General features: G+C 38.8%; 1 protein-coding gene across 1 annotated transcript in view; it reads left to right on the plus strand.

Moving 5' to 3' along the window:
* KCNU1 (potassium channel, subfamily U, member 1) overlaps positions 1–22,301 on the plus strand; it is a 124,484-nt gene that overhangs the window by 41,203 nt on the left and 60,980 nt on the right. Inside the window, 4 exon segments of the mRNA XM_005856502.1 lie at positions 276–344; positions 4,142–4,231; positions 4,368–4,465; positions 10,951–11,068. Of these exon segments, the coding sequence (XP_005856564.1) occupies positions 276–344; positions 4,142–4,231; positions 4,368–4,465; positions 10,951–11,068 (375 nt within the window).

Below are 22,301 nucleotides of genomic sequence, written 5' to 3' on the forward strand. Positions count from 1 at the left end.
GCACTGAAGATATAAGAATATGAGATCAGAATAAGTCTGAGTTGCTGCAACTTAGAAGTTGTGGGGCAGTTGTATCTCTGTCCCAGTGGCATGCTGGCAATGAGCTATTTCAGGATGGATCCACTTACAAGTGGGAATTCCATATTTGGGAGGCCCTTCCTCTGATGAAGTGCTGGTGTCCCCACAGGGACAGATCACAAAGTGTTAGTCATAGTACTGTGAAGTAGTGGCCTCCTATCCTCCCTCTCCTCATGATGCTTCATCTTCCTTCCCAGGCTCTGCTTTGAGAAGCTGCACCTCATGCTGATAGCCATCAAACACAAATCCACGGCTTCCGGTTACTGGTAGCAATGAGGCTTCAAACCTCTTCCGTTTGTTTTTTTTTAGTAGAATCTTTATGATTAAGACTTTTCCAAATATACAACCATAACTAAGCTTTTTGATATTTGTTGAGAGCAGCCCAGGCTGCTGTGGTGAATTTAATATATTTCTAGTGATTGTGGTTAGCATGGTTATCCTAGCAAGCATGTCAAACTCAAAGGCTAACACAGGCCAAATAAATGAGGCATGCGGCCCGCGGGCCACGAGTTTGATTTGCTTGCCCTAACGGGTGGACAGGTGCTTTGCCTTTGCTGCTAAGGCACTGCCCCAGTTCTCTCCAGGAGGGGTCACCCTCTCGCATCTGTTCCTCTTCATATATTACCAGATCTTGCAAATCTTGACCATGAAGCCATACCATAACAATAGAATTACTTATGATAAAAATGTTCTCACAAACTCTAGTTTTAAAAACAATTCTGTAAAATATGACAAAATGTGAATTTGGCCCACTAGAAAAAGTCTGCTGTTAATAGGGGGGATGAAGGAAAGAGATAATGTTACCAGCATTTCCTGAGAACCCATATTGGATAATATTAGAAGTAAAATAAGTTATCATGTCATAAAAAATAAAATTTAGGACAAATAGAAAGAGAATCAGCTACAATGACATAGTGAGAAAAGATGATGAAAATAAAATGGGGCCTTAAATAGATGGGGGACAAGAAAGATGTTGGCTGATGTATGGTTTTCTGTGCAAAACTAACTTAAATTAGAATCAACACACTAGATTCTAGTCCTTATTATTATTTGCTAGCCCAGTGGCCTTGGCAAAGTGTTCACCATCTGTAAAATTAGGAACTCATGTTAACACCTAAGACCCCTTCCAGGTCTAAAACCAACATTACCAGGAACCATGAAATTACAGGGAAATAGACAAAATTCAGTAATTCTGAGTAGTAGCACATGAGCTACATAGGAATGATTTTATGTGAAAGGTTGGAAAGAACAACAGTTCTGTGCAAGTAGAGATCATGCAGAAGGAATCTGGGCAAAAGAAATCAGTGGGTAGAGTACAAAGCAAGTCATTAAGCAGATTTAACAAGCAGTACTGTCTGGCTGGCTACATTCTATTTAGCAATCCTGCCATGCTCAAGAAAAATCTCAAGATCTAAACCTAACCCAGGCAGCTTGGGTTTCAGACTGGCCCCCAACTTGATCAAATTTAAACATCGTTTTGGCCTTCAACAACCTGGGCTACACATCAGAATTATTTACAAAGTTTTAAAGACATATAGATTCTAAACCCCAGCTTCTGAACTTTACAGAATCAAAATCTCTAAGGGTGGGTGGGGCCTGAGAATTTTGTAAGGCTCCATGACATAGTCAGTTTATTCACTGGCATTTGGATACTACTGGACCAAATGCTTTTAAGATCCTTTTCAATCCTGACATCCCAGATTTCTAATAAATATTAGAATGACTATTAGGACATCATAGACCAGAAACATGAATATCTATTAAGCAACTAATTTCTACATATATTTGAGAGTTCCTGGTGCTGTTTCCTATCTAATATACACCTACCCACAATGAAAGAGGAACCTGGTCTAACATAGTCTTAACTTTGATTTCTCACCAAAAAAGGTGAATCAAAGTCCTGATTTGGCAAAGATATTGATAATAGCGATCTCCTAAATTATAGCTAGTTCATGACCAATGATGCTGTAGGCACTTTACTTACATTAGCTCTTGAATTCTAACAACAATGTTGTGAGGTGTGCACAATGATCAGTTCCATCTTACAGAGGAGGGAGCTGAGGCCCAGAAAGGGTAACTAATTTCCCCAAACTCACACTGCTCTCCAGTGGCAGAGCCATAATTTGAACCTAATCTGGCTCTGGGGGCTGCGCTTCTGATCACCAAGCTGTACTGCATCCACCATAGTCATAAATAAGTGAAAGAAATATGGGCATCTCAAAGGTTGGGCTTTAGACGAGTACTGTATATTGAAACACTGGTGGAAAATCTCTTTTTTAACCTTTTATTTTCTCTTCTAATTGATACACTTGAATATACTCTACATCTTGCAAAACCCCTGGATAATCATAAAGATTTGTCTTAGAGAATAATTTGTCACCTGCTAAGAGATAAAGTTGGACCTGACCCAGTTAGATAATATTTTGAGATTGTTCCAGTAGCAAACATTCTCTAATAAAACAACTGGTCATGATTAACGAGGAGAAGAATTAAGCAATAATGTCAGTCCAAAAAAATCTTCAAAAGTTCACCTCTTCTTTCAAATATAATCATGACAGTATTTTTATAACTAAATATTTAATAAGAGTTCAGAAGACATCCCTTTAAAACCTTAGCCAGTTTGGCTCAGTGGATAGAGCATTGGCCTATGGACTGAAGGGTCCCAGGTTCAATTTCCATCAAGGTCAGGTACCTTGGTTGCAGGCTCGATTCCTGGCCCTAGTTGGGGCATGTGCAGGAGGCAATCAATTGATGTGTTTCTCTCACATTGATGTGTCTCTTCCCCTCCCTTCCACTCTCTCTAAACAAAACAAAACAAAACAAAAAGGAGACATGAAGAAGCAACTAAGTATACTTGAGAGCTACTGAACAGTGATATTTGGGGTATGAGTCACAAATCCATGTTCTTTCTCTTTGAAAGTTAAAGCAATCATTCCACTCAATAACATCAGTTGGTGAATACTCAGAAACTGTCAGCCAATGTCTCAGGTAATAATCTACCTGAACATAGCTCCTCAGCATCTTTCTACTCTTGGTATTGGGCTGAAGAGCTTTTGTTGTATAAGCTCCTTTATTTTTTGTGAGGCTCTCATACTTGCAAGTTTCTTGGAGGTACCCTAACAGCAGAATAACCTTTTCCAGAATTAAGACTTGACCTCTTTCCAATGTGAACATAAAAGAGTGTGTTTTAAAGGAGGAAAGGAATACTTTCATCATGCACAAATGAAGTGAGGAGAGTTATAGGGTTATAAGGCCTCTTTATACTGGAGATCTGAAAAAAAACACAACAGGAAATCTGACAAACATAGGGAGAAACATGAGGAACTCAAACAGTCGTAATAGAGTACTGCATCAAGGAGTATCATGGGTGAAATTTATATGGCAGCATTTTTAAACACACAAACCATAAGAAAATGGAAAATCAAAATATACAAGTAATGTAGAAATAGAAACAATTCATGTGGTTCCTACTCTCAAAAATCTTGCAATCAGGAGACCAAAATGAAGTTGAAAGAAATATACAGGTTTGCCCTAGCTGGTTTGGCTCAGTGTATAAAACGTTGGCCTGTGGACTGAAGAAATACACAGGTTCAGAAAATGGATAGGTAAATAAAAGGAACTTTTGAACCCAACTGATTAATATACATAATTTAATTGTAAAGTTCAAATATAAGAATGAACACCACTAGTAAGTCTAGCAACTATGTGGCCTTGGCCTACATGTCAATGGATAGCCTAAGTCATCAAGGCTTCATACATCTGAGCTTGTTTGACCATCTCAGATTTAGGACATAGTCCAAAGACGACCTTACCCTTAGCTCAGTTGTGTACACAGCTCAGCAGTTGTGTCATGACCTCCCTCCCCTCAGAATATTTAGCAGTAATCAGAGTATTAATATACCAAATTTACATTTTCTACCATGTTTAGCAGTAAAAGGGGATTGAGTCCTAGTGACTCTGGAACTGAGAGAATCCATTGGTAATAACAAAATGAAACACCAAATATTGGCACAAATATTGGCGGGGAAAAAATGCCTTGTTTTTTGTTTGTTTTTGTCTCTAGTGGTCTGATACTAAATCCACCTGCACAAGTCATGTTGCAAAAGAACACATTAGGGTTCTTTATTGCTGAATCTCCAAAGCATGTCAAAAGGTAAATTTTTTTATTACTTTATGGGGAGAAAATCCTAACGCACATACAACTTAATGGCAGGCAGACTGAGTCAGCACCATGCTTCCTTAGTGTTAAGTCTCACATAAGTCATTCTTGATTTGCTTTCATTGTCCAGAGCCTTCTTTTACTGTGCCACCTGTCACAGTGATGTGCATTCTCCTGAGCTAATTCGAAGATGTAGCTGCAAAAGCAGGAACCATCAACACTTCTCAGGTAACTGCACCTTACACCTGCATGTCCTTGGCACAGCTTCTGGGGGTGTGGCCAAGGAACGAGGATAGGTCCCATTTGAACTTGGCCAAGAAATAGCAGACATTTCCCTACTGGGCATACAAGACCTGAGAATCAGTCCTTTATGGCTGAAAGCAGCCTTATTAGTTACCTAGTCCAACTCATTCACAGGCCAGGCAAATGAGTTCTACCAGAGATTCCCTGAGGAGCAGGTCCACGGAACTTCTCAGGGTGCCATTCTAGATGCCAAATTAAAGGCTCTGTCTCAACCCTGCCTCCATGTTCTCTGAATCTCTCAATTTCCCCTTGAGACTCTAAGACAGTTTGGGAGATTATATATATAATTTCCCAAAATGCTTCAGTCTGAAGAATATTGTTCATTAGATGGCCTTTAACACCCTATTTTGGATTCAAAAATTAAACATTGATTCTTTTTTAAAAAATAAATTTTTATTGATTTCAGAGAGGAAGGGAGAAGAAGAGAGAGATAGAAACATCAATGATGAGAGAGACTCATTGATCATCTGCCTCCTGCACTCCCCACACTGGAGATCAAGCCCTCAAGTATGTGCCCTTGACCAGAATCAAACCTGGGACCTTTCAGTCTGCAGGCCAATGCTCTATCCACTGAGCCAAGCAGGCTAGGGCCATTAATTCTTTTTAAATTCTATAACAATACTGATTTTTTTAGGTAATAGATGAGGCTTGACTAAATAGGAGAAATATCTCACTAAAGAAGGTGTGAATAAGAAGGAAAAAATGTGTCAAAAGTATCCTTTCAATGTACATATCTTTATACTATATGAAAATGTAGCATGGTTTTGTGCAGTAGACATATCCCTATAAATATGGTATAAAAATAAAACTTTTGCAAATAAATTATCCACACTCATAAACTTGCACTGTTATCAATCATTTTGCAAAACAAAAATGTTTTATAAAAAGGCATAAGCACCCCTTTATTTAACTGACTTTTAAGTGTTGTTTTACTATAAATAATAAATATTTAAAAGCAGGAAATTCCTCTAGTGTATAAATATGGAAATATTTTTATTTCCATAAAAAGGCCCTGCCTTTATTTTGCATATATGCCAATTTTTACCCATGTTTATGACATGCATTTTATAGTATCAAAGGAATAAATTAGTAAGACTTTCAATTTACAATCTAATGTTTAAGCTCAGGACTTTTTAATTCTTCTCATAATCATTTCTTCTTCCTGCTCCATACTGATCCTCAGTCACCACTCCCTCCAAGCCTATCCCACTGATTCAGGACTCTATTTGCTGTCCTTAACTTCAGTTTGCCAGACGATGGCAGCAGAGTACCATGGGAATGCTCACTGGTCTGGTGGTTAGAGCATGAATTTGAATCTGAAGAGTTACTTTTAGCCCAAATGTGCCCAAAACATCAATATAGAAGCTGATTGCTTGTCCTTATAGACTTGAAAGTTATGATAATATCTGGAAATTCTCCCAGAGAATTAATTTTCATAAATTGATGCCAAAATAAATACTTTACTGACTTTGGATTAGTACAAATTCTAGGTTGAGTCACATTTCAGAGCCAGATAAAGGGTGTCTATCCCCAGTCTATTCCCTTCCATTAAGGGAATAGACACTTTATTGAGCTAATTAAGTTTTCTTGTTCCCACCAGTTTCTTCTCCCTACTATACCGAATGAGAAGCAGAAGACTTGAATTCTGGCCACTCCTTAGCTGTCGTTTAGGACAAACGTTACCTTTTGGGGTCTTGACGTTATCATTTCCAAAATGGGAACTTCTCGTCACGGCTATGGCCCTTTTCCATTTGGATATTCCAGCAATTTTCAACCTGTGTGCTTCAAAGATTATAAAACGTGCAATACCCAACTATTTAGTCAGGGGCACTGACCTCTTTCCCCTTAGATTGTCAAATAAAAATGTGACAACAACCAACACAACAATAGCCTTCCAGTGTGAATGCTTCAAAATTGGACCTATTTTTTTATTTCACCAGATGATGGAAAAATATATTTTTTGGTGTGCCACAGAATTTTGGTAATTAGTTTGTGGGTGCCATGAGATTTTTTTTAAAAAAGGTTGAAAATCGCTGTGATTTCTATGATTCATAATTATCTTTGATTACTTTCCTTTTTCTAAACTAGAGCCACACTAGAGGTTCTCACTTAAGTTCCCAATCTAAAGTTTTAGAGGCAACAGACTGCCATGGTTAGAAGATGAATTCAGCATTGGTCACTTACTTTTTAGCTGTATGACTTAGGGCAAATTATTTAAGGTCTCCCTATGCTTGTTTATGTAAAATGTTGATAATAATATTACACATCTCAGAGGGTTAAATGAGCATATTAGTATATAAAGGTATACAAATTGAGTATATTAATATACAAAGCATTAAGACCAGTGTCTGGCAAATGGTAAATACTACACATAAGTTAATTATCATATTGCCTATGGGAACATAAAATGAATCATTATTTTTTTTTAGTCAATAAAAAAACAGATGAAATAAAAATTGGCAGAAAAGTTCTAGTAGATTATACTTATTTTAATCCATTCCTTGATTTTTTTTTGTGGGGGGGGATGGTGGCTGGGCAGAGCATGAAGACCAACAGAGCTAGGCTTTAGAGCAGAAGGAATAAATCTCTAAATGGCATTAGAGTTTTCAGTGGTGAAATAGCAGGAAGTGAACTCTATAGTTGGCACTAGGAAAGTTCCTGCCCAATGACTTATCTAATTTACACAGAAAAGCAAAAAGACAATTACTCCTTCTGCTCTACAGTAGAAAGTAAATAGATAATGCCCAAAATAGAAAAATTAATTAACAGGAATATAAACAAAAATAAAAATATAGAATTAAATACAAAGAGAAAAAGCTGATAAGTTGAAAATGGTTATGTCTGAGGTGATGAACTCAGGAGTTGCTAGGTGGGCATACTCTGTTTGTTGCTCTGATTTGTCCTCATCGAATTTTATAATAGATTTATGTTATCAAAATAAGAAATAAAAAATAAATGGCAAAAAATAAAATAAAATAAAATCTCTAATGCCTATGGTTTTAGAGAAGTGTTCCTCAACCAGGGCAAGGATGATCACATAAAAATCATCCTATGCGATGGAGTGGAGGGAGTGGACAATGTGAAAATGGACCTCCGGAAAGTTGTGGCCAAATCCCCTGATCCCCACCTCCTGAGAACTACTTTAGAGTTCTCATTAGAATGCTAATTTTTGTGATGGAGTCACAACAAATAGAGAGGGGAATTATGAAAATTGAATTGAAAAGAGGGTATGAAAAGAGTTAGAAATGGTTTGAATAGGTGATCCAAACAGTATCCTTACATTTGCAAGACCAAGACATTAGCTTGATCTGTTGTCCTGCTGACTCTGCAGCCCTTAAGAGCAGTGGTTCTTATCCAGAATACATAATAAAACTTTTTAGGTGTGTCACAATGATTAGTAAATATAAAATTTTGTAAATAATTGCAACAAATTATCTATTTAGTAAATTGGAGAAGATTCGGAATTATCCAAATAATACAGTAATTATTTTCACTCATTTGAACACCTGATGAGACTTTTTGAGGGAGATAGAAAGGAGTAGAATTATTGCTATCTACATGGAAATCATGCATGAGGCATGTCTTAACAAGTGGTCTTACCATGTATGCCAGGAAAGAAAAATGTTTGCTCATAGCTTTCAAGGAAATCGCTACTTGGGGAAGAGAGAGATAATTACACCATTGGCCACATATAGGACTTGCATTTTTTCCAGTCATTCACAGGTCTTAGCTGCCATGTCTTTTTTGATGTCTAATGGTCTATTCAGAAACATTTTTTAGAATATCCATAGGGAAGTCATAGTAAGCTATGGCAAGACATTATTAGTCTAGCTAGGCAATATCCATTCTATTTTTTTCTTGTCTCATGAAAAAAGAATTATTTGCACACTGTAAGCTATAGATAGATAAAAAATAAATAAAGAAGCCTAGCTGGTATGGCTCAGTGGTAGACTATTGACCTATGAACCAGGAGGTCACAGTTCAATTCCTGGTCAGGGCACATGCTTGGGTTGCGGACTTAATCGCCAGTGTGGGGTGTGCAGGAGGTAGCCTCCTTGATGACTACCTCTTATCTTTGATGACTTTCTCTTATCTTTGATGTTTCTATCTCTCCCTCTCCCTTCCTCTATTTTAGAATGACTTGAGAGAGGTGACTTTGTCTTCCTATTTTTATTTTATTCTTTGCTTTTTTCTAAGCATTTGAAGCAGCATAGAAGCTGGGGCAAGGGCAACAGTAGAGTGTTGCTTATCTGCACCCTGGTGGAGAGAACACTTTTAGACTTTTTTGAAGGTCATTTGTATCATAGAATTCAGAGTTGGAAGGAAGCATTTCACCTTTGACCTCCAGTCCGCCTACACACAGCCAGAGACTTCTCCAGTCCTCATACAGGCTGTTCTTTCCGATCCCCACATACATGCACGTGCTTCGATAATTATGAAAGCTTCCAACATTATACGATCATAATGTGTTTTCAGAAGATATTTTATTAAGCATGGCACCGGGAAAGATTCAAAGCTTTAGCAAAAATTTCACACACTTTTTTTTAGGACCTGGCAAATGTTGTTGGCTGGAGAGTTAGGCTTTGCGAAGGCAGAGACTTCCCGAAAGTCCCATTGTTCCTAAGCCAGTTTGAGCATGTTGCTTTTTACATTCCACAGCTCAGCTTCTATCCCGAATACTAAGCCTCTAGCCTTTAAAGACTGACAGTTGGTAACACACTAGTTCTCACTCAGACTTTTCTTCAGATGTTCCCTCCCCGGGCCATTCCCCCAGGGCAAAAGGTAACCAGGAAATAAGGAAACATCAGTCAACCTGAAAGCCCCCATCAAGCCTCCATATGTAAGTGGAGGCTTCTGAGGATTACAGGTAGGGAACAATCTTATGCCAAGCCTGTCTCCTAGCACACCTGTGTGATGCAATTACTGATTATTTAAGCTGACAAATCACCTAAACAAAGGATGTCTCTCTTCTTCCAGAAGTGTGTTTTTGACTCGATTGATATTTTCCATAGATTACAATAGTTCAGAAAGCATCACCACAAAAGAAGAGGGATACCAAGATTTTCTTGTGGCTTTTTCTGTCTGCAATTATCCAAAACCTGGTGCTATGTGGGTTTAAAGCCTTGTTCCACGTGAACTCCCCATTCCAAGTAGTAATGGTACCAAGATGATTCTTAAATTGACACAAGAAGAAAAGGCCAGCTCTTTCTTCTCTACTTGTGTGGGTGAGGGAAGAGGAGGAGTAGCAATGCTGACTGCTCTTTGACTTTGTCCTCACTCAGATAACTTCTTCTCAGATGATCTTCACTTCTCTGAGAGGTTCAGGGAAGCAGATAATTCAGGGTTCTTAAGAGTGAAAGAGAAGCATTCAACTCCCAAAGCACCCCTTAGAATGTTATTTTTTATCATAATACCGAGTGCCAAGTGACCAATAAAGGTTTCCTATCCTAGTGTGTTGAAAGGATTCTGAAATAAGAATGGCATGATTGGGTATCAACATGTGCATGCAGAATGAAGTAATGGCTCATGTGTCAGCTTTTTCCACTTCAGTGCAGCTTCATGTTGCTCATTTTATTATTAAATTGCAAACATTCTTGCATGTAGCCTCATGATCACCCTCTGAAACCCCAGTATTATCCCCATTTGCAGATAAAGTACTTACTTTTGTATTATTTTCAGATTTTGAACTTTACAAATTTTCTAGGAATTAATAATAAAGAAGCCATGAAGGAAAATAAAGTAAAAGGAGGCAATGTCCTAGTACAGTGGTCGGCAAACTGCAGCTGGTGAGCCACATGCGGCTCTGTGGCCCCTTGAGTGTGGCTCTTCCACAAAATACCACGTGCGGGCGCGCATGTACAGTGCAATTGAAACTTCGTGACCCATGAGCAGAAGTCGGTATTTTATGGAAGAGCCACACTCAAGGGGCCAAAGAGCCGCATGTGACTCGCGAGCCGCAGTTTGCCGACCACTGTCCTAGTAGAATGAATTGCAATCTGAGCACCATCTGCAGAAGGGAGAAGGGGACTGTATTGTGCGTTGTTGTTTTTCTTAGAGTCCTATAGTGGCTCTGCACCTGGTCTGTAGTAAGAAGGCTCCTTGGATGCAATGTTTTTGGGTGAGATGGGAGGAGTGATGGATTAGAAAAATACAGCAGCAACTCAATAGGTACTTATTTTAAACATACTATATGGTATTGAATCCTCACAATCATTTTCCACCTACTCTTAATTCTACAGAAGGAAATTACAGAGCCTTCTATAATTGACCCTCTTAGAACTAGTGTGTAGCTAAGGATCCCCAGCTACTCCTTAGTTAGGGGCTTAGAAATATCTCAGCCATTAGTAAGTTTCAAAATCTCTAATGAACAGATATTATGCCAACTCACTAAGATTGCAATGGTATTGCAGGGGCAAAAATAATGCCAACGTCGACCACCAGCATGAAGAAACCCTCTGGGACAGCAATTCGCGGTTTTATTTCAAGGGAAGAATCAAGTACGAGTAGCTACTTTAGCTTTGCCAACGGGTAAGAGCCTCAGAGAACTCTGGTCCCCTATGGCTTTCTGAGAATCCCAGGGCAATAAAAATTTGACTGAAACCAGAATATTTGCTTTATCAGCTTCTATACTGACCAATGGAATTGTTTCTCACCAACATGAATTCATCCCTTCTTCTCCCAATATCATTAAACTAAGTAAATATACCTCCCCCAATAGTCCTGAGATAACTTATATGATAACCAAAGGTTATGTATGCAGTTTCTTTCAGATTACCTTTTTTAAAATATATTTTATTGATTTTTTACAGAGAGGAAGGGAGAGAGATAGAGAGTCAGAAACATCAATGAGAGAGAAACATCGATCAGCTGCCTCCGGCACATCTCCCACTGGGGATGTGCCCGCAACCAAGGTACATGCCCTTGACCGGAATCGAACCTGGGACCCTTCAGTCCGCAGGCCGACACTCTATCCACTGAGCCAAACCGGTTTCAGCTTCAGATTACCTTTCAAGCACTCTAGAAGTGTGGGTTGGATGGCATTTCAACTATTTCCAAATGGCTTTTTTTAGTATTAATATATCCCCCTTTCCAACAAATTGATGATAAAATTGTCTTTGTTTCAGAATCTGCAAAATAGGGTCAGTAAATTCTGCCCCCCTTTTTCCTACAGCTCTTTAATACATTAAAACCTTGATTAATTAGAATGCAGAGTTGGAGGGGGAGGGTGATATGTCTAGAGATTTTAAATAGAGAGTTGATCTAAAAATTCCATTACTATAAACTTTATTATGAATAACTCTGCAATATGTTGGCAACATTGTAATTTAGTAGCTATCTGATACCAAGAAAATATTTAATGCTTGAGAAATGTGATTGTGTACCATTAAATACTATATTATAAGCAGAGCATAGTCATTATGCTCTGGAATTATATAAGGTAAGTTCAAATGCTGGCTCTAAGCTATATGATCTTGGACAAGTTGCTTAACATCTAGGTGCTTCAGTTTTGATATCTTAAATTAGTATAATAGTAATTAATTCTCTATAGGATTTTTTGTAATGAGATTAGGTATTTAAAGCACTTTTCTTGACTCCTGGTTGAGGTAAGTGCTCAGTTAATATTACTTATTATTGCAGTTATCAATTATTGTATCTAAGAAGGTGTATAAAATTGGATTGAATATGTAATAAGTGCAGAACTTTTCAAATATGTGGATTTTGAGATAAATCCTTAAACTTGTTTTTGCTATAATTCACCTCTTTCTTAGAATACAAGAAAACTCATGCTTTTGCTTAACTAAGGATCCCGGATTGATGGGTCGATTAACGGAGGTTTTACTGTGCCTCTTCTACAGGGGAAGCAGGTGTTAAATGTCTGAGCCATCAAATGTGCCACTACTTCATGTCTGCACTAGGAGGAATATCAAAGTCCTAGGAATTTTAGTTTCTACCTTTCTTTGCCTTTTATTCTAGGATTTTATGACAGATAATCTGTGAGAAAGGATTAAGCACTGTTTAGAGGAAAGGTACTGTGGAATTTTGTGAATTTATACTTTGCCCCACTCTTAATGACAGTTACAGACTAACAAGGGGACTTACAGATCTTTCTATTTTCTTTTAAAATGGTTGGTAAATAGAAATTTATTGAATGTCTCTATGTGCTAAGTAGGCTCTCTGCTTGATGTGTTTGTAGATATGGAAATCACGTTTAATCTCCTAGGCCAGTGGTCGGCAAACTCATTAGTCAACAGAGCCAAATATCAACAGTACTTTTTCAAAATAGACTCGCCCAGGCCGAAAACCGACTTCTGTGCATGGGCCACAAAGTTTCAATCGCACTGTACCTGCCCGTCCGCACGTGGTATTTTGTGGAAGAGCCACACTCAAGGGGCCAAAGAGCCACATGTGGTTCATGAGCCGCAGTATGCTAGCCACGGTCCTAGGCATTCTAGTGGGTAAACAAGACAAATTCATATAAAATCAACCAGAGGCCAGATAAGGCAGGATTTCAAGTGCTGTATTGATGATTCTAGCAGAAGGTCAAAGAGGAAGAGGTTAGGAAGGCTGCATGGATTGTTCCAGAAAATTTCCTGTGGGAGATGGGGTTTGGGAAGGTAGATGAGAGTGGGAATCTCAACTCCTGGAAGGATATGACATGGGCGAGGCACGGGGCAAACATGGAACCCTCCATGTACCAGCTGACCTGATGAGAAGTAATAAGTAGAGTGCTGTGAGAAATAATATCTAACATTTCTTAAGAATACATTCTTTACTATTGATATTGTGTGTGCGCGTGCGTGTGTGCGTGTGCATGCGTGTGTGTGTGTGTGCGCGTGCGTGCGTGTGTTATGTCTACGCTAATGCAAAGTTGTACAAAGTTCAATTGGAAAATTGTTTGGATAATGTAAAGACAATCTGTGCTCCAACTACACTAATGCAAAGTTGTTACAAAGTTCAGTTGGAAAATTGTTTGGATAATGTAAAGACAATCTGTGCTACAACCATGTTTATACTTTTATTTATTCTTTGCTATATCTTTTGTGATGATAGAGGATTGGCAATTCATGGATAATAAAGCCACAGAAAATCCTTAAATGTAATTTTAGCCATTCAGTTTCACTGACTTTTCCCACTATCCTTTAAGACAGCTATAAAAACAAAATAATTTAACTTACTGTTATTTTTCCCATTGTCTTTAATTCCCCCATTGTCTGTGACAAATAAGAAAATAGTCTAAAGCAGGTATCTACAAGGAGAATTGATCCACACGGCCTAGTCTATCCACAGACTGGGCCTATCAGCCTTATATCTGGCTGGATGATCCTTGAATATGCTTTAAAAACCCATAAGTAAGGTAAGAGATAGTGAAAGTAACCCATCCAGATAATCTTTATGATGATGCTTAATTCGCTTATACCTCTTAATTTAAAAGCAAGATAGGTTCACATTTACTAGAGGCTTAAGAAAAAACTCTAATCACCCTGGCTGGTGTGGCTCAGTTGGTTGAGTGTCCTCCCATGTACAGTTCAATTACTGGTTAGATTAGGACACATGCCTGGGATGTGGGCTTGATCTCCAGTAAGGGGCATACAGGAGACAGGTTCAATTACTGATTAGATTAGGACACATGCCTGGGATGTGGGTTTGATCTCCGGTAAGGGGCATACAGGAGGCAGCCAATTGATGTTTCTCTCTCTCCCTATCCCTTCCTCTCTCTAAAATAAAACAACAACAACAACAAAACCCACACAGACAAACAAAAACACTAATCAGGGCCATACTGCTGGTTGTACAGTGGTATACCCTTAGAAAAGTACCATTTGTGGGTGAATTTCTGTGATACTTCATCAATGGAGTTGGTTAGCTTAGCTGATTTAAATACATTGTTAATGAGATCAATGGCAGGTTCTGCCCCCACTTTGTACTATAGCAGTTGTCGGCAAACTGCGGCTCACGAGCCATATGTGGCTCTTTAGCCCCTTGAGTGTGGCCATGAAGTTTCAATCGCACAGTGTGTGCGCGCCCACACGTGGTATTTTGTGGAAAAGCCACACTCAAGGGGCCGCAGTTTGCTGACCACTGTAGAATAGAGTGGCTTTTAAAATATATGTATATTTTTTATTGATTTCAGAGAGGAAAGAGAATCATCCATTGGCTGCCTCCTGCATGCCCTACTGGGGATCTAGCCTGCAACCTAGGCATATGCCCTGATAAGGAATCAAACCTTGACCTCCTGGTTCATAGGTGTATACTCAACCATTGAGCAACACCAGCTAGGAAAATAGGGTGGCTTTTTCTTTTGTTGTTCATTTTTATTTTTTAAAGGGTAAAGGTAACTCTAGCCAGCAAATTGGCAAACATAAGTAATGGGTAACAACAATGAGTGATAAAATGGCCTTGATAGCTTCATAGAGACAAATAGGCATTATTAGGGGGGAAATGTCAAATACATGATCTGTGCTATTTGTGATCTATTTTTGGATGTCTTAATAGTATTACATTCACATACCAAAATCAACATAATATTATTTATAGTTTTGCTGACAATGGGCCTAATGCTTTTAGAGTTGATATCTTCAGGCCAGCAGTGGGTTTTCTGGTCAGTTCAGAAACTGCAATTTTCTATTCTTAGTACTTGAAGCCATACAGACAGCTCTAACTTCTACAACAGTTATAGTGCAACATTTCATTATATGCCTGGTGTCTCTACTTTCCCACAGAATAAGCAATGTTATAAATAGCAATTAGATTCTTAGACTAGCACACACAATTCTATTTAATAGATGGTAGTTGAATATGTATTTGTTGAATAAATAAACACTAGGTCTATTCACCTGAATTCTGTGTCTTTAAATCAATGGGTTATGTAATGAGAGAAGATGAATATTTCCTCTTCCTTTTCAGGGTGATAAAATTAGACCTATGCAAAAAAAAAATTATGTTTTTATTGAGTTTAGAGAGGGAGAAGGAGGGAGGGAGGGAGAGAAAAAGAGAGAGAGAGAGAGAGAGAGAGAGAGAGAGAAAGAAACATCCATGTGAGAAAGAAACATTGATCAATTGCTTCCCGTATGCTCCCTGACCGGGGATAGACCTACAACCTGAGTATGTGCCCTGACCAGGAATGGAACCCGTGACCCTTCAGTGTACAGGACGATGCTCAAAGCAACTAAGTCACACTGGCCAGGGCAGACCTTGAAACATTTTATGATAAACAAAAATGCATCTCAACCATTCCTAGAGCCCCTTTGTTTGCTTCCTTTCTTTATTCTGGTCACCCCACTTTGGGTGAGCTGAGGGGGTTCTGTCTATTTTATCTTTTCACAAGTATTTATTATTATCTTCCTCTTCTTTATCAAAATTCACTTCTTTAGTAAAATTGATTTTAACTAGATATTAAAAAGAAAAGAATTAGATACAACTAATTTAAGTCATGGTATGACTGACCAATAACACTATATTCACATCAAGTCATTCAGTATTTTTAATAGTGGGTGTTTATAAACCCAAGTAGATATTGACAGATATTTAACCAGTGAAACAAGGAGAGGCAGACATTTCCAAGCAGGATATGTTAGAACTGAGCCAGGAGAGGAAACCACTTCTAAGAGAAAGGTTTGTCTTCTTTGAGCTTATCAGCCCTTCCCTCACATTTCTCCCTCTGGGTCTGCTTAATTCAACTCCAATAGACTATTTTGAAATCTGAACGCATCTTCCCACATAACTTCCCTTCCCACTGTGTCTTTGTGAAACTTATAGCCAAGGTCATATTTATAATATCAGCTTCTCTATGCTCTTCCTATTCGTTCAGAAATACCAGAGACCATGGATGTTATTTTTCTCTCTTTTCTAATGTTCAAGCCAGTCAGTGCTCTTTAAAGGTCAAATGCCCACAAACATCAGCCATGAGGATTGTCACGATAGCAGGCATAAGCCCTAGATGACCATTCTCTTTAGGGTTCTTTTTTTTGGCCTTTTTATAAAATTATATTTTTATTGATTCCAGAGAAGAAGGGAGAAGGAGAGATATAAACATTAATGATGAGAAAGACTCATTGATTGGCTGCCTCCTGCACACCCACTACCAGGGATCAAGCCTGCAACCCAAACATGTGCCATGATGGAGAATCAAACTGTGACCTCCTGGTTCATAAGTCGACACTCAACCACTGAGCCACACCAGTTGGGCAATTCTCTTTACCTCTTAAGCTTCAGTTTCCTCATCTGCAAAATAGAAATAATATTAGAACCTAAGCAATTGAAATGTTGTGAGAGTTTAATGAAATAAAACTTACAAAGTTTTTATGTAGCGCCTAACACAATACAAATTGGGGAAGTAGAAAATAGTTCATATTGATGTCATTCTGTTCCCTCATTCCCCTCTGCCAACATTTCATTGGCTCCTATATTTCCATGCTTTGCAGCCAATATTTTTTTCACATTCAGAGGGAGAGGATTTGAAATCTAAGTTCTTCCAAAATTTCAATCTCTCCCACTCACCACTCATAGGCCATCAGCTACATGGAGCATATCAACAGGTTTTTTGTGAAGATCTATAATGCAGTGCCTCATGCTGGTTCATTCACTTTGCCACCTCCAAGGCTGCCTAGAGCTTGCCATTTTCCCTCCAGAACATTCCTTTTCTATGGCAATTCCAGCTCTTCCTTGGCTATTTCCCAGTGCCTTCCAGCCCAACTGATCCCATGGAAGACTTCAGTTTCTGGGAAAATTACAGTCCACTCAGAAGGACTGCCAGGATATCCTCTCTCAGGCCAGAAGCATGTTAGTACAAGATGTGTACTGACACTAAGGGCCTGGAGAAATCCATCCAACTGAGAGAAGTGGTTTCTCTTCTGGGACACCCACGTCCAGCCCTCCTATGTTATTTATACCCAGGCATGACTCCATGACTCCTGAGACATCTATCCTTGTGACCTCTCACTTTTAGGTACTATGCCCCCCTCCAGCGCACGTGCAATACACACACACACACACACACACACACACACACACACACACACACAGTTCTCTTAGGAAATGAAATAGGACCTTTCTTCCATTTTTGCTCCCACACTTTATTGATCGCTGTGCCCCGGATGATCCCAGCAAGAGAAACCCCATCTTTTAGCTTCTGTGATGTCTGAACTCTTACTGAGGACTAGTTTCCAGGGTCTTTCCAAGGGCAGAATATTTGCAAAGAAATTACTGCACGTGGTCCTTCCCTATTCACGATCATCTGTCTGAGCTTTCTACAGAAATTGATATTATGAAATCTGAGCAGGCACCTTTTTCCCATTCTTTTATATCAAGCTTTTAAAATGACTTTCCCTCTCAACAAGCATACACTTTTCTATTTGAGTAAAATATATAGTCTATAACTGGGAAACCAAAAGCATGCCATTGGTATGAAGTTTAATAAGCATTTTTTCAAGTTTCATTACAAAGTTCAAAGAAAACAATTATACAATATGTATCCACAAACAGTTACAGGTATAGGTATGAGGTTAGGGATAGAGATAGACTGACACATACAAAAATGATATTTTTGAGCATAACCAGCCTGAGTTCCAAAGATAGGTTAGGGTGACAGGGGTTGTAGAAGAAAAAGAATTTCAAAATAACGAGTAGGTATTTTCCTTTAGACCAGTGGTTCCCAGTGTGGGGCACATGCCCCACAGGGGGGCAATTTGATATTTAAGAGGGGTTATTTTGAAATTTAAAAATGAGTTATTAACAGTGAATTTTTTGCATTTCTTATGGTTCTAGAGGCCTCAGATACAGCATATAAATATATATTGTGACATATTTATGCATTTCAGTACTTTGTATGTGTTTTGAAACTTCATTTGCTATTTTTTCATATCACTTCATATTATTATTTTTTTAACAATTTCTTAGTGATTTCTTCCTCAGTATTTCAACTGTCCTTTTGCTCTTTTATTTTTCTCTTTCATGGATGCCATGTTCTTTGGAAGCTTGTTTAGAACAAGTTTATGGCCCTTTAGGCTTCCTCCACATGAATAGTTCACTTTTTGAATAATAAGAATTATAGGTCACAGGGGGGCATCAGGATTTTAGCTGCTTAGGTGAGGCATGGCCACAAAAAGGTTGGAAACTAGTTTTAGACTCTCCAAATACCTCTTTTCTAGTTCCTGTCTTGTTCCTATCTAGGCAAACACTGGGTTTCTGAGAAGCAATGTGCCACAACTCTAGCAAAATACCATGAATGTGGGAATAATTTATCAAATATGTATTGAATAAGTTATATTTTAGATTTAAAAACAATATCTTATTACTATTACTTGAAAATAGAAGACAAAGAGAGCTTCAGGCTTCATAAAAGTGTCTGAAGAATACCATAGAAAATTCAACATATCCTTCCATTACTCTCCTCACCCTCACCCTGTCTGTTTGACTAGCTTCGGAGGTTGCAATAAAGGAGAGACAAAGGCCTTTTTAAAACCTCTTTGTGATTGTGTGGACAGGTCTGAAGAAAAATGAAGTCAAATTCTCCTAGGACTTGTGGTTATGGAAATTTCCATTGATTTAGCTGGATAGTCAGATGAGGAAGCAGTCTTCATAACATGGGCATAAAAATCAGAGTGTGACAACCGATCATTTACTGAGTGTGTATATTAATTTGCATTAAATACTATATTTTTACATGTTATCCTTCTTATGTGTAATTTCCTAAAAGACAGGGGTGCGACCTTGTTGGTTTGGGGTTATATATAAAAGACCAACTTGACAAGACAAGGTGAAAATCATGTGAAGCTTAGTCACTGCTTTTTAAGTAAAACTCTGTTCAAGGAATAAGGACATGACTTACATAGTTTCTAATCTAGGGAAAAAATGTGAATTATGCAATTGCCACAGATTTTTTATTCTCATTTTTTTGCCCTCTGTTTGACACCCCATCATCACCCTTCTCAGGGACTCACAATTCCTAGCTACTTACTGCCCGTGTCAACATCTATTTGAATTGTCATTGGCAAAAACAGAAGTTTACCCTTCCCAGGGTAGCTTTTCTTTTTATCAGGAAACCAGAACTGCAGCTAAGAATAGAGCCCTAACTGGGAGATTTCAGGCATCAACCAGAAGGGGAGGTATGATTTTAGGTGACATCCAGTCAAGGCCTCCTGGGTACATCCAGTACCACATCCCAAATCCTAGTGCATGTTATGGCATGTTTATTTTTAAGTTACACAAGAGTGGTCAAGGAGGAGGCCACCCAGTCCTATGACTATAGTGGGGGCTCCGGAAGTGGGCTGTCAAGGTCAGATCTCAGCTCTTTGACATCCACACTATGTGATCATGAGCAATTCCCTTATTGTTCTGTGGCTCAGGTTTCTCATCTATAAAAAAATAGAGGTACCAATCTCATAGGGCCAGCGAGAAGATTAACAGAGGTACCAATCTCATAGTTCCTAGCAGAGAGTAAGCTCTCAATAAGTGCCAGCCATTACCATGACACAGAAGACAGCATTGTCTACAAAGCAATCAAACCCATGATCTGGAGACTCACCTCAAAGTAGCTTTCTGCTAATATTTTATGAGCATTCTACACTTGTGGTGTTAAACCAACAGTGTGGGTAGGAGAGAGAGAGGACTTAGAGATACATGTAATTTTAGTTTAAATATGAGAGGTGGCAAGGCTGCAGCAGAACTCATCTGTAGTAATGTTAGAGGTAGATCCAGTTCCTGTCCCCTATGACGCAGTATGGTCTTCTCCTGGTAGAAATGATTTCTTTTTATTAGCCCCTGAGAATATAAGAATTTCTAGCCTATGTTAGACCCATGCTTGGCTCCTAAAGACCACTCTGGCTTTGATAGTGAAAGTCAAGAACAAGATCACAATTGTCCTGAACTCAGCATCAAATATCAGGGATGTTTACTCAGTGTATTATTGGCTTTCATGCAATCATCTATAACTTTTCCTTCAAACTTGCCAAGAACAAGTTAGCTTTTGAGTCTGTAGCAGCCCCCACATAATTGGGAAAATCTTTTTTGCAAAGGTAGAAGTAGGAAAAGGCATCTTTAACAAACTCCTCTCCTCTTTACTGCAGAACTCCTTTCCTTTTCCCTCCCTCCGTCCTATCCTGTTCTACAACTGGCTGAAGAAGGCAAACATGAGGCAGGCAAGCTTCAGGGGCGCTGGGTAGCTTTACACCTTAGCAGCTGTCTTCAGCACATACGCAGCTATCAGGACAATAAAACATTGCTCAGTGCCTCTACCCCACAACCAATTAGGTCAGCTGTAAATATTGGAATTGCTTGGTAAACATGCTGGGAGATTGTGCTGACTTGTTAATATAAGTGAAAATGCAATTAGATTTATAACACTTTTTTTCCAAACCATAATTTACATCAACAACAACAACAGAAGAAAAAAATTCTCTTGCAACCTGCTGAAATATCATTATTAAAATGCACATGAAAAGTCAATTATGCCAGAGGGAGGCATTTAAGAGAAGTGCGTTTCCCTACCCTGGGATTATACCGTGGGGATTCCATATTTCTTATGTATTTATTTTTCCCTGAGATCTTTGCTGCTGCCAAATAAAAAGGAACAGATATTTTACTTATTTTACTCTGAAATATTGCTGCAGATAGTGCTAAAAGTAAACTAAATAACCTGGCTCGCTGGAGACCAGCTTTGCTCTCCTCCAAGCCCAGGGAAAAGCCGAGTCCTCACCGTTCTTCTTTATTTACAAGCCTGTCTCCCCTTAAGCAATGGTCATATTCCTTAAAACACATGGATATTAAATATTTTAACATTATTCTATTTTACACTCTAAACAAGTAGGTTATTCTATGGAATTCTATGGAGAACCTTTATATAAAGGTGAGAAATAGCCCATTGTCATTTTTTTAAACACGGAGTTTCCTCTACTCCCAGGGTCAGACTGGGAGCACAGCTCTGTCCTCAGACAAGATGTCACAGGTGCCACCACTTGCCCTGCCCCGGCCAGGGGACACAGGCATCTGTGTGCTGGGCTGGGCTTTCTCTGCTGCAGGGCCTGTGTGGCAGGTGAGGCTCCACCCCTCTTCCACAGGCTGGGACTCTAATACCAGTTCCAACTGTAACTCAGACAGTTTGCTGCCCCTCTGCTTTCTGGTTTCCTCAAAACAAAATGTAGGGATTATTATATATCATCTGTATTTAAGGAACCAATGGGGAAAAGCTAGTTCAAAAAAACCATAAAGCAATTTATAAGAGAAGCTATCATTTTCAGTCTCAAACTTCTCCTGAAATATTCAGTTTAGATAATGGAAGAAATTTTTAATACATATTTTTTAGAATTGCTAGTACATATATTGTGGATAAATTACTCTTTGGAGGAAAATTCTGGTGTTTCTATGTAAGGATTAATAAAGTAAATCACATACACCTGTGCATATCCTATATAATAAAAGCCTAATATGCTAAGTGTCCGACCATTGGTTCGACCATTCAACCAGTCGTTATGATGTGCACTGACCACCAGGGAGCAGACGTTCCAACTGGTTGGTTATCTTGCAGCTGGGGTCTGGCAGATTGGGATGGGGCGGCACAAGCTGGACATGCCCTGGAGCCAACTTCCCTTGGTCCCTCCCTGGCCTCTAAAATATTTCTTCTAATTATTTTCCTTTCAATGTGCACGAATCCGTGCCCCAGGCCTCTGGTATGTATGCATATATATGTATGTATATAATTCATTTTATACATTTACTAGAGGCCCGGTGGAAAAAAATTTTTGCACTCGGGAGGGAGAGGGGGGCC

The sequence above is a fragment of the Myotis brandtii genome, unplaced genomic scaffold (genome assembly GCF_000412655.1).
Source record: "Myotis brandtii unplaced genomic scaffold, ASM41265v1 scaffold103, whole genome shotgun sequence".
Lineage (NCBI taxonomy): Eukaryota > Metazoa > Chordata > Mammalia > Chiroptera > Vespertilionidae > Myotis > Myotis brandtii.